A 12,308-nucleotide genomic window follows, 5' to 3' on the forward strand; every position below is an offset into this window, starting at 1 on the left:
GAGAAGAACTTCGTATTTCCTTTCTTTCCTCTTCCCTTACTCATTCCTGCACTGCAGCCGGAGACTGCCCACCTCTGGCCTTCTAGTTAAGCACAATAATAATGTATCCCCTTGACTCAAGCATTTTTCTACTTAGAAATAAATGCATCCTAACTGACACACCACCCACAAGCTGACAGGAAACGGCGAGCATGGTGTCTGCCAGATGTCAGACTGTAGGGTAGTTTGTGAAGATTAAAAAGGAAAATATTTTCCTCAGCTAACCACCAAATGAAAAGATATAAAACAAGAGGCTAGTTTAAAAACAGGAGAATATTTAATCCATCTAAAAATACACATCAGGAAATGAAGGAAACCATAGGAAAATCCTCCACCTCTAACAGACAAGAGTGAGGTTACTGGCTTTCTGCTTGCTCCAAGAATCCCAAGGCTTGATGTTTGGAAGAAATTATCTGTTCTTCAGCTACTCCCAGATACTCAGACATAAGTTACACACATCTGGAGAAGGGTTCTGCCCTGCTGAAGCTAGAAGGGAGCTCGATGCATGGGAGAAAGGAGCATTAATCTAGAAAAAAATGATCAAAGAACAGCTGGGTGACAGTGTGGGGCCATCCCAGGCAAGTGGGCTCCTGGTGCTCTGGTGTAGCCAGAATCCATACAAGCTGGGCTGGCCCAGGGAGGCCCCCAGTCAGCCTGTAGCTGAATAGCTACAGCTTCTGTGTTCTTATTTACCATCATCAGCCACAGCCCTCGGAAGCAAAGCCCTGGACGCCTCCTTCAAGCCCCCTGCTGGTTGGTTTCATCATTATCTCGCCTCTTCCAAATCTGTAAGAAATGAAAACACAAACTGAAGTCTAGGAGGCATTCAGTCAACAGATACTTGTCAAATACCTATTCTGTGCCAGGCCATGGATAACTCGTCATGCCATTTACAAACCTGCTATACTCCATCTGGAAATCTGCTACAGTGGCTACAGTCACTGAAGGGAAGAAACAGTTATCTCTAGGAGAGGTATCACTTTCTTCTTACAAAGCTATGGCTTTTGTCTCAATCTTCCTTCTTTTGCCAGGTACTAGGGCAGTTACATAAAGAGAAGACAGAGATGCTCTGTGCTCCACGGGTCAATCCAATGGAGAGGACAGACAGGCAAAGCAATATGGTCGGCACTAAAACAAAAGGCAAGCAGAAAGTGCTGTGGGGTCACAAAGAGAGCTCTGCCTGGGGCTCTTGAGGAGTACTTCACAGTCGACTTCTAGCCAGCCTCCCTTCCTCCTTGAAACTAGACCGCACACTTCTGCAAAACTAATCTAGCCATAATCACAACTTTCTTTGCTCACTCATACATTTTCTTATAACTATTTTCTGAAAATCTCTGCTTGACTTTCAGGGCCATATATTCTGGCCCCAACTCACTCCTAAGTACTTCCCAACAGGTACCTGGCCCTCCAACCAAGGTCCTAACTCTATCCCTCTTCCTGCCTTGGCCCACTCCTCTCACTGGCCCCATACCCCACCTATTTGTGGCTCACTAAGCCTGTGGCCAACCCACCTGAATGTAAGCCTCTGACAGTGTGATCATCTGGGGAAGGATGTCAGTCACCTGGAGGTCTTGTAATTCATACCATTTGCCTGTCCCCTGCAGAAAGTATGAAGAGCTGGGTTAGTCTGCTCTCTAAAACCAAAAGGGTGTAGAAGGAAATGATCATAGCCAAGGTTAGAAAAATTAGAATAATAGCCACTAGACATCATCCAGCAAGAATCATAAAGAAGAGAGTACATGGGCCGGGCGTGGTGGCTCACGCCTGTAATCTCAGCACTTTTGGAGGCCGATGCGGGTGGATCACAAGGGCAGGAGATCAAGACCATCCTGGCTAACACGATGAAACCCCATCTCTACTTAAAATACAAAAAATCAGCTGGACGTGGTGGCGGGCGCCTGTAGTCCCAGCTCCTCAAGAGGCTGAGGCAGGAGAATGGCGTGAACCTGGGAGGCGGAGCTTGCAGTGAGCCGAGATTGCACCACTATACTCCAGCCTGGGTGACAGAGCGAGACTCTGTCTCAAAAAAAAAAAAAAAAAAACAGAGGGTACATGACTTCTGTGGGCCTGATTCAATTAACAGGACTTTTGATGTGTCAATCATGGCAAACTCAATTTTTTAAAGTACAGTTTTTTTTGTTTGTTTGTTTGCTATTTGGTTTGTTTTTTTGAGACAGGGTCTCACTCTGTCATTCAGGCTGGAGTGCAGTGGTGTAACCACAGCTCACTGCAGCCTCGACCCTCTGGACTCAAGCAATCCTCCCGCCTCAGCCTCCCAGGTAGCTGGGACTACAGGTGTGTGCCACTACAACTGGCTAATTTTTTTTTTTAAATAGAGATGGGGTTCCACTGTGTTGCCCAGGCTAGCTCCTGGTCTCAAAAGATCCTCCCACCTCAGCCTCCTAAAGTGCTAGGATTATGGGAATAAGCCACTGTGCCTGGCCCCTTAAAGTACAATGGAGTCTGAAACACTTCTGTACATCTTTTTAAAAGGAATTTAGTGGACACTAAAGTGGAGAAAAGAGGAAGCCCTCTAATCATCACCTATGTCTCCTTCCTGCTCAGAAATGACAGACTAGACATTCGCACTTATGAGGTACACAGTGTCAACCACTGAGAGAACCTAAATATGGACATTCCTGGCTGGGTGCAGGGGCTCACGCCTGTAATCCCAGCATTTTGGGAGGCCGAGGCGGGCGGATCACTTGAGGTCAGGAGTTTGAGACCAGCCTGGCCAACATAGTAAAACCCCATCTCTACCAAAAATACAAAAATTAGCCAGGCGTGGTGGCAGGCGCCTGTAGGTCCCAGCTACTTGGGAGGCTGAGGCAGGAGAATCACTTGAACCCAGGAGGTGGAGGTTGCAGTGAGCCAAGATCATGCCACTGCACTCCAGCCTGAGTGACAGACGGAGACCCTGTCTTAAAAAAAAAAAAAAAAAAAAGCAACAGGTCATCAAGAAAAGGTGTCCTTGGTGGACACTGTCTATCACACTAACCTGATTCCTTTGGCCTAAGAAACCAGTGCTGCAAATACAGCAAAACATATCTCACTTCATGCTTCCACGAACAAGGGAAAAAGGTTTCTAGATTAAGGCAGAAGCACCTCTGGCCGCCCACCCTGCCTTATCCAACCAAAGTTCTAAGACATGCCAAAAACCACTATTGTAGAATATAAACATTCCAGATCCTCTGGATATTATAACAGTTGAGAAAATAGGAAACAAGGAAAGCTCAGGATCACATAAGCAAGTTCCCATTCCTGCTTCAAGGACGAGTTAAGACATGAGCTTTGAAGCAGAGTACTTGGGTTCAAATCCTAATTCTACTGACTTGAGGTCAATTACTGAAACTCGGAGCCTAGGTCTCCTCCTCTGTAAAAAAGATGATACTGACACCTGTCTTGGAATTGTGTTTTAATGAAAAAAAATGAGATTAATGTACATTAAGTAACTGGCGTACTGCCTAATCACAGTAAAGCACTTGATAAACAGAAGCTAGTTAAGATTAAACCCACAGTTCCAGAAGAGACTAATCAAATGAGAACAATTTATGCTAATAATCTATGTGATATCAAATATATCAAGTACATGTTTTATCTGTTTTCAGCTTGAAATAAATTCACAAAATTTTTAAGATGAAAGGGAGCCCCTAAACCAGTGCTTCGCAAATTTCTTTTTTTTTTTTTTTTTTTTTTTTTTTGAGACGGAGTCTCGTTCTGTCACCCCAGCTGGAGTGCAGTGGCACAAGCTCGGTTCACTGCAAGCTCCGCCTCCTGGGCTCATGCCATTCTCCTGCCTCAGCCTCCCGAGTAGCTGGGACTACAGGCGCCCGCCACCACGTCCGGCTGATTTTTTGTATTTTCAGTAGAGACGGGGTTTCACCATGTTAGCCAGGATGGTCTCGATCTCCTGACCTCGTGATCTGCTCGCCTCAGCCTCCAAAAGTGCTGGGATTACAGGTGTGAGCCACCGCGCCCAGCCACAAACTTTAATTTCTTACAAATCAGAGGGTCACGTTAAAATCCAGGTTCTGATTTAGTAGGTTTGAGGGGCCTGAGAGTCTGCATTTCTAACAAGCTGATTTCTTTTTTTTTTTTTTTTTTTTTTTTTTTTTTTTTTTGAGGCGGAGTCTCGCTCTGTCATCCAGGCTGGAGTCCAGTGGCGCGATCTCGGCTCACTGCAAGCTCCGCCTCCCGGGTTCACGCCATTCTCCTGCCTCAGCCTCCCCAGTAGCTGGGACTACAGGCGCCCGCCACCGCACCCGGCTAATTTTTTTGTATTAATTAGCAAAGGCAGGTGGATCACAAGGTCAGGAGTTCAAGACCAGCCTGGCCAAATGGTGAAACCCCATCTCCACTAAAAATACAAAAATTAGCCGGGTATGGTGACGGGCACCTGTAATCCCATAATCCCAGCTATTTGGGAGGCTACAGCAGAGAACTGCTTGAACCCAGGAGGCGGAGGTTGCAGTGAGCCAATATCACACCACTGCACTCCAGCCTGGGCTACAGAGCGAGACTGTCTCAAAAAAAAAAAAAAAAAAAAAGAAAAGCTCCCAAGGTGAGTCCAATGTGTAGCTAAAATTGAGAACCACTGCCTTAAACTAACTACTGACAGCACTATTACTTGCAAAATCCCAAAGCCAAGGCCAAGCAAGGACAAACTGAAGGGAGCTGCCCTCTGAGACGCCAAAGAAACACCTGTTTTTGCCACTCTGTGCCATGAGACTAGGTCAGCAGCCACTCACATGATGAAGCACATGGATCCGGTAGGAGCCCTCGGAGGGCTTGCCATCATGCACGATGTTGGCAATGAGGTCATAGGTGGTATTCTTGTGTACTGCTTGTACTTCTTCAGACAAGTATTCTCTGAGATCCACATTGCTGTTAATGGTGAAAATAAAGCCGGAATAATCAGACAAAGGCTGTGCAGCTAAGGAAGCTGTCCTACACAAACAGACCACAAAGGCTCTCGGTAGGCCTGCAGAGTCAAGAAGGTCCAGTTGTGTTGGAATTCACAAAATATGCCAAAATGAATGACAGGGTTACACAGCTTCCCACATGACTAAAAAAATAAATAAATAAATAAATGACAGGAAGTGGCTTATACCTATAATCCCAACACTTTGAGAGGTCAAGGTAGGAGGACTGCTTGAGCCCAGGAGTTCAAGACCAGCCTGGGCAATGTAGTGCGACCCCTACAAAAAAAAAAAAAAATCAGCCAGACATGGTGGTACATGCCTGTGGTCCTAGCTACTCAGGAGGCTGAGGTGAGAGGATCACTTGAGTCCAGGAGATTACGGCTAAAGTGAGCCAGGACCACACTATTGCACTCCAGCCATGGCGACAGTGAGACCCTGTCTCACAAAACCCCCAAAAAGAAGAACTTTCAAACAGTTAAAAAGGAAAACATATAGACAGTTAACAAGATTATTAAGAGACTATTTTAAACACATAATTTTAGGAAAATATATCATTTTGGAGCCTACAAATATTTATAAAAACTTAAACAATACAAAGTAAAATTAAAAAGATATTACATCATAAAAGTTGTTTGATGTGCTACAACTCATTACATGAAACAAAACCATGTTATTACTGAAGAGTTCACAAGAAACAGCTAATGGTGGTCACGTCCAGTTATAGATCTCCCTTTGAAGTCAGACTGTGAATCTACTAACTTTTCAAATTACAGAGTTTAAAATGTAAACCATGTGGTAATAAACAAACATACAACTTTGTTGTAATTATTATATGTAGCTTCCTATGTATTGGTGACAGCTATTTGTTTCTACAGACTGACAGTGTCCCATATATGATGCAGTCAGACTGCAATAAACATTTACCGTTAAGAAAATAGAGGCCAGGTGCAGTGGCTCATGCCTGTAATCCCAACACTTTGGGAGGCCAAGGCGGGCAGACTGCCTGAGCTTAGGAGTTCGAAACCAGCCTGGGCAACATGGTGAAACCCTGCCTCTACTAAAGTACAAAAAAAAAATTAGCTGGGTGTGGCGGCATGCACCTGTAGTCCCACCCACTCAGGAGGCTGAGGCAGGAGAATTGCTTGAACCTGGGAGGCAGAGGTTGCAGTGAAGCGAGATCACGCCACTGCACTCCAGCCTGGGCAATAGAGCGAGACTCCATCTCCAAAAAAAAAAAATGGGAGGTATGAGTCCTCAGTCCATGTGAGCTCTAGATAGCCAACCTGCCTTCCTGCTGCCAAAAACTGACTTCTCATTTTCTCTTCAGCTTGAAAAAAAGCTGACTAGACTTGTCTAAATGAGTATCAGAGAAGTCTTTTTTTTTTTTTTTTTGAGACAGAGTCTCACTCTGTCGCCCAGGCTGGAGTGCAATGGTGCTATCTCGGCTCACTGCAAGCGCCATCTCCTGGGTTCTCGCCATTCTCCTGCCTCAGCCACCCCAGTACCTGGGACTACAGGTGCCCACCACCACGCCTGGCTACTTTTTGTATTTTTAGTAGAGACGGGGTTTCACTGTGTTAGCCAGGATGGTCTCGATCTCCTGACTTCATGATCCACCCACCTCGGCCTCCCAAAGTGCTGGGATTACAGGCGTGAGCCACCCGCCCAGCCCGGAGAAGTCTTTATACTCAAGATTTCATGACTGAACCAAAACTGTCCATGTGGCAAAAGAGAAATACTACGTTTAATCATTTTGTTTTAGTAAACAGGAAAAGGAGCAAACTATTCATTTTTTTTTTTTTTTAGTAGAGACGAGATCTTGCTATATTGTCCAGGCTGGTCTCAAACTCTTGAGCTCAAGCAAACCTCCCACCTCGGCCTCCCAAAGTGGTGACATTACAGATGTGAGCCACTGCACCCAGCCTGAAAGAGCAAACTATACTCATCTCCCAGCCACAGCAACAGACCAGTTAAGAGAATGGCTAATTACCTGAAAGTGAAACTTTAAACCTGCCCTCAAAAATCTGTCTCCAAATAAGCAGAGGGTGCCTAATCACTGTAAGTCTGATAACTCTGACAAAAATAGGATGTGTTATGAATAAATCACAGGAGAAGACAGGTATGAAAAGGATCCTTTTCAAGAAGTATGGACGATGAAATGATCCAGAATCGTATTACTCGAAGTAATTACAGCACATAAAATATTTAAAAGTGCAAGTTTCCAAAATTAGTCACAATTTGATGTTCTCTAAAAGACTGCCTAGTTAAGAACCAAGTCTTCTCTTAACTTCTCTGAAGTAAGCTTTCTGAAGGACAAACTTTTATACTGGGCCTACTCTAGGCCCATAAAAGAAAACAATGGGACAAGGAAATTTCTGTGGCAACTGAGCAGGAAGTATCATTGATACACAGTCTTCCTCCCTCTGGAGCTGCCCTTGGAATCAAGACTGCCCCTACCTACCAGGAACAGACAGATGACTGGTAATTCACAAGAGGCTAGTGCTGAAATAAAACCCTGATGCACAGACTTTCAAAGAAAGCAGCTCTGCCATCCTACTCAAGGAGGCAGAGAACAAACCTCCATGTCTCCCTATTTAATTCAACTGTCTCACAAACAAGATGTTAGTGGAGAAAAGTGGGGGAAAAGAGAAAAGAGAAAATTCCCCTGTAATTCTCAACGGCAAATGTTCTCTCTCCTCACCCTCCATGGTTCTAAGAGTCCTAGCAATACTATAACAAGATGTTACACCTGGACAAACCCCGAGGGCTCAGGCCCATCTACTCCAAGCTGCTCATTTTATCTTTGAGAGAACATACCCAGAAAACATGCAAACTATGGGTCTGAGGGCCCACCACTAAGGCAGCCTAAAACTCGGGCCTCTTAATTTTAGATACTACCTTCTTAAACGCTACGTAGAATTTAAAACTGACACTACTTCTTTCTTTCTTTCTTTTTTTTTTGAGCACAGTCACACTCTATCACCCAGGCTGCAGGGCAGTGATACCATCTCACCTCACTGTAGCCTCAATCTCCAAGGTTCAAGTAATCCTCCTGCCTCAGCCCCTCAAGTAGCTGGGACTACAGGTGTGCACCACCACATCGGGCTGATTTTTTGTATTTTTTTTGTAGAGAAGGGGTTTTGCCATGTTGCCCAGGCTGGTCTTGAACTCCTGAGCTCAAGCGATCCATCTGCCTTGGCCTCCCAACGTGCTGGGATTACAGGTGAGCCACCATGACCGGCCCAACATCTTCTTAAGTGTGAAAAACCTTGTCTCTTGAGAACTGAAAACCAACAGTCTACCCCCAAAAGGATTTTGCAGAAGTTTTCTGAGTTAGAAGGAAGCAAATTAAAAGCATCTAGTACAACTCCAGTGTGCAAAAAGGTGTGATAGCCAGCAAATAGATGGGCAGACCCTCACTACTCAGGACATCTTCCAAACCAGGCAGAATTCTACTTGTCCTATTCTACTTGCATCATTTCTTCTTCTCTACGCAGGAGGACTATAATTTCCGGCCAGCAACAGGAGAGGAGATAAAACAGGGATTGCCTCCTAGTAAACATCCATCTTTTGTGGTCCCTGAAGTTAAGTGTATCCTTCCAATAAAAACTGTTATCTACTGTAGGTAGGCTCTGTTAATTGTAATCCCCAACTAAGACAGTCCAAAATTAATACTGGTAAAAACATAAGAGAAGAAATCCAGGTTCACTCCCCATGAGAGGAAGTGAAGCAGGGTGTTACTTACGTAATAGGGAAATTGACAATAGTTGGATTCTTCTCAACAAAGAAGTTGTTCTTAGTGAATCTCTTGATACAAAAGATTAGATATGGAGGTAGCTTGGTAAGCTGGAAGCGCTTCAGAAAGTTCTCCTTGTAAGTCTTATATTCCTAGAGAAAAAAAAGAAAATTATCAAATTAGTGCTGAAGTTCAGTAGGTATTAGAGCAGGGGCATGAGGTTTTCATTTTGGTTTTTGAAAATGTAATTTTGCCTCACACCGAAAGTTCACAAGACTCTTGGTCCCAGAAATTATGTATGAGGCTTAGGATGTGCAGTTTGGCTAAGGCTGACTTAAAAAAAAGGCCAGGCCTGGTGGCTCACGCCTGTAATCCTATCACTATAGGACGCCGAAGCAGGCGGATCACTTCAGCACAGAAGTTCCAGACGAGCCTTGACAACATGGTGAAACCCAATCTCTACTAAAAAAGAAAAAAAAGAAAAAAAAAAAAAAAGGCCGGGCGCGGTGGCTTACGCCTATAATCCCAGCACTTTGGGAGGCCAAGGCCGGTGGATCATGAGGCCAGGAGATCGAGACCATCCTGGCTAACATGGTGAAATCCTGTCTCTACTAAAAATACAAAAAATTAGCTGGGTGTGGTGGCGGGCGCCTATAGTCCCAGCAACTCGGGAGGCTGAGCCAGGAGAATGGCGTGAACCCGGGAGGCAGAGCTTGCAGTGAGCCGAGATCGCGTCACTGCACTCCAGCCTGGGCGACAGAGTGAGACTCTGTCTCAGAAAAAAAAAAAGAAAAGGAAAAAAAATATATATATATATATAAATATGTATGTAAAGAAAGCAAGCTAACCAGGCATGATGGTTCATGCCTATAATCCCAATATTTTGAGAGGCTGAGGCAGGCAGATCACTTGAGGCCAGGAGATCGAGACCAGCCTGGCCAACATGGTGAAACCCCATCTCTACTAAAAATACAAACATTAGCTGGGCATGGTGGCATGTACCTGTAGTCCCAGCTATTCAGGAGGCTGAGGCAGAAGAATTGCTTGAACCCGGTAGGCAGAGGTTGCAGTAGGCTGAGATCACACCACTGCACTCCAGACAAGGAAACAGAGTGAGACTCCATCTCAAAAAAAAAAAGTATGTCTCCCCACTTTTTGGAGTTTCTCCTCTCCTAAATGACCTTCCTTTCTCTATACTACCCAGAAGCAGGCAGAAAGCTGAAAAAAGGATATATGAGAAGTACAAGAGGGGGCACTGTGGTTGGGCACTGGTTCACATCTATAATCCCAACACTTTGGGAGGTCAAGGTGGGAAGATACCTTGAGGCCAGGAGTTAAAGACCAGCCTGGGCAACAGAGTGAGAGCTCTCTCTACAAAAAAACTTAGCTGGGCGTGGGGAAGCGTGTCTTTTTTTTCTTCACAAAATAAAAAATTGGCCAGGCACGATGGCTCTCACCTGTAATCCCAGCACTTTGGGAGGCCGAGGCGGGTAGATCATCTGAGGTCGGGAGTTCGAGACCAACCTGACCAACATGGAGAAACCCCATCTCTACTAAAAAGTCCCAGCTACTCAGGAGGCTAAGGTGAGAGGATCACTTGAGCCCAAGAGTTTGAAGTTGCAGTGAGCCATGATCATGCCACTGCACCCCAGCCTGGGTGACAGAGCAAGACCCTGTCTCAGAAAATAATAAAAAGATGGGCACTGTAAGTTAAGAGTTGGGGGTGACCAGCTAGAAATACCAAGGAGTCTGGGAGGCTCAATAAAGTCAATATACTTTAAAATAAATACATTACATACATGTGGTGATTCTTATGTATAAAATGAAAATGGGCCGGGCGTGGTGGCTCACGCCTATAATTCCAGCACTTTGGGAGGCGAGGCAGATGGATCACTTGAGGTCAAGAGTTCGAGACTAGCCTGGCCAACATGCTGAAATCTCATCTCTACTAAAAATACAAAAAAATTAGCTGGGCATGGTGGTGGATGTCTGTAATCCCAGTTACTCAGGAGGCTGAGGCAGGAGAATCACTTGAAACTGGAAGGTGGAGATTGCAGTGAGCTGAAATCACGCCACTGCACTCCAGCTTGGGCGACAAGAGCAAAACTGTCTTGAAAAAGAAAAAAAAAAGAAAATGAAAAAGTCGAGAGCGCAAAGATAAATATAGGCAGGGCAGGTGTGTTAATGGGCTACCTTCTCAGTGATGCCATTGAATTTGGCCAGGATGTTGAAGAGTGGCACTTGGGGAATGATGAGCTGCTCCTTCTCGTCCTTGTAGAGGGGGGCAGTAGGAAGGTCAAGTGTCAGGTACATAAAAGTGGACTCCACCATCGTCTCCTGGTACTCATCATTATGGAGCAACTGCTCTTTTTCTTCTGCTGGCTAGAAATGAATGAGAAGAAAAGAGAGGAAAGAAGTGTGAGTGGTATAAGAACAAACACAGAACCGGTGTTTTGCTACACTGACATTTCCTTCATCTCAAAGAACAAAGAGAGGTGCCTGAGAGATTGGGCAGTTGGCATGCACCACCTGGTTAGATTAACTTAAGAACCAACAGGTTTCCTTCTTTAAAGAGATTTTGCTTATATACCAGACTATCTAAAAAGCTCTGAGGCCAAGTGTGATGGCTCACGCCTGTAATCTCAACACTTTGGGAGACAAAGGTGAGAGGACTGCTTGAGTCCAAGACTTCGAGACCAGCCTGGGCAACACGGGGAGACTCTATCTCTACAAAAAATAAAAAACTGGCCGGGCACGACGGCTCTCATCTGTAATCCCAGCACTTTGGGAGGTAGAGGGAGGTAGATCACCTGAGGTCGGGAGTTCGAGACCAACCTGACCAACATGGAGAAACCCCATCTCTACTAAAAATACAAAATCAGCTAGGCGTGGTGGTGCATGCCTGTAATCCCAGCTACTTGGGAGGCTGAGGCAGGAGAATCACTTGAACTTGGGAGGCGGAGGTTGCAGTGAGCCAAGATCGTGCCATTGCACTCCAGCCTGGGCAACAAGAGTGAAACTCCGTCTCAATTAAATAAATAAATAAATAAATAAATAAATAAATAAAACTAAAATAAAAATTAAAAATTAGCCCAGTGTGCTGCTGTGCATCTATAGTCCCAGCTTCTGGGGAGGTTGAGGTGGTAGGATCACTTGAGCAGGGGAGGTTGAGGCTGCAGTGAACCATAATCACACCACTACACTCAGCCTGAGTGATAGAGTGAGATCTTGTCTCAAAAAGAAAAAAAAAAAAATCCATTAAAAAAAGAAAGAAAGTGGGCCAGGCACAGTGGCTCACGCCTGTAATCCCAGCACTTTGGGAGGCCGAGGCGGGTGGATCACCTAAGGTCAGGAGTTTGAGACCAGCCTGACCAACATGGTAAAACCTCGTCTCTACTAAAAATAGAAAAATTAGCCAGGTTTGGTGGCACATGCCTGTAATCCCAGCTACTTGGGAGGCTGAGGCAGGAGAATTGCTTGAACCCGGGAGGTGGAGGCTGCAGTGAGCTGAGATCATGACATTGCACTACAGACTGGGCAACAAGAGCAAAACTCCATCTCAAAAAAGAAAAGCTCTAAGACCATCTAAGAAGCTTAGCTGAGGGCCAGGC

At 45.1% G+C, this 12,308-nt stretch overlaps 1 protein-coding gene across 2 annotated transcripts in view; it reads right to left on the reverse strand.

Annotated features, from left to right (window-relative positions):
• Nucleotides 1-297: 297 nt before the first annotated feature.
• USP39 (ubiquitin specific peptidase 39) overlaps nt 298-12,308 on the reverse strand; it is a 48,333-nt gene continuing 36,322 nt past the window's right edge. Inside the window, exons 9-13 of one of the 2 annotated variants that reach the window (XM_015112745.3) lie at nt 10,891-11,079; nt 8,707-8,849; nt 4,788-4,923; nt 1,551-1,637; nt 298-825 (exon numbers count right to left, since the gene is read on the reverse strand). In XM_015112745.3, coding sequence (XP_014968231.1) covers nt 778-825; nt 1,551-1,637; nt 4,788-4,923; nt 8,707-8,849; nt 10,891-11,079 — 603 coding nt within the window. In that variant the 3' untranslated portion in view covers nt 298-777. 2 annotated transcript variants of the gene reach the window in all.

The sequence above is a fragment of the Macaca mulatta genome, chromosome 13 (assembly GCF_049350105.2).
Source record: "Macaca mulatta isolate MMU2019108-1 chromosome 13, T2T-MMU8v2.0, whole genome shotgun sequence".
Lineage (NCBI taxonomy): Eukaryota > Metazoa > Chordata > Mammalia > Primates > Cercopithecidae > Macaca > Macaca mulatta.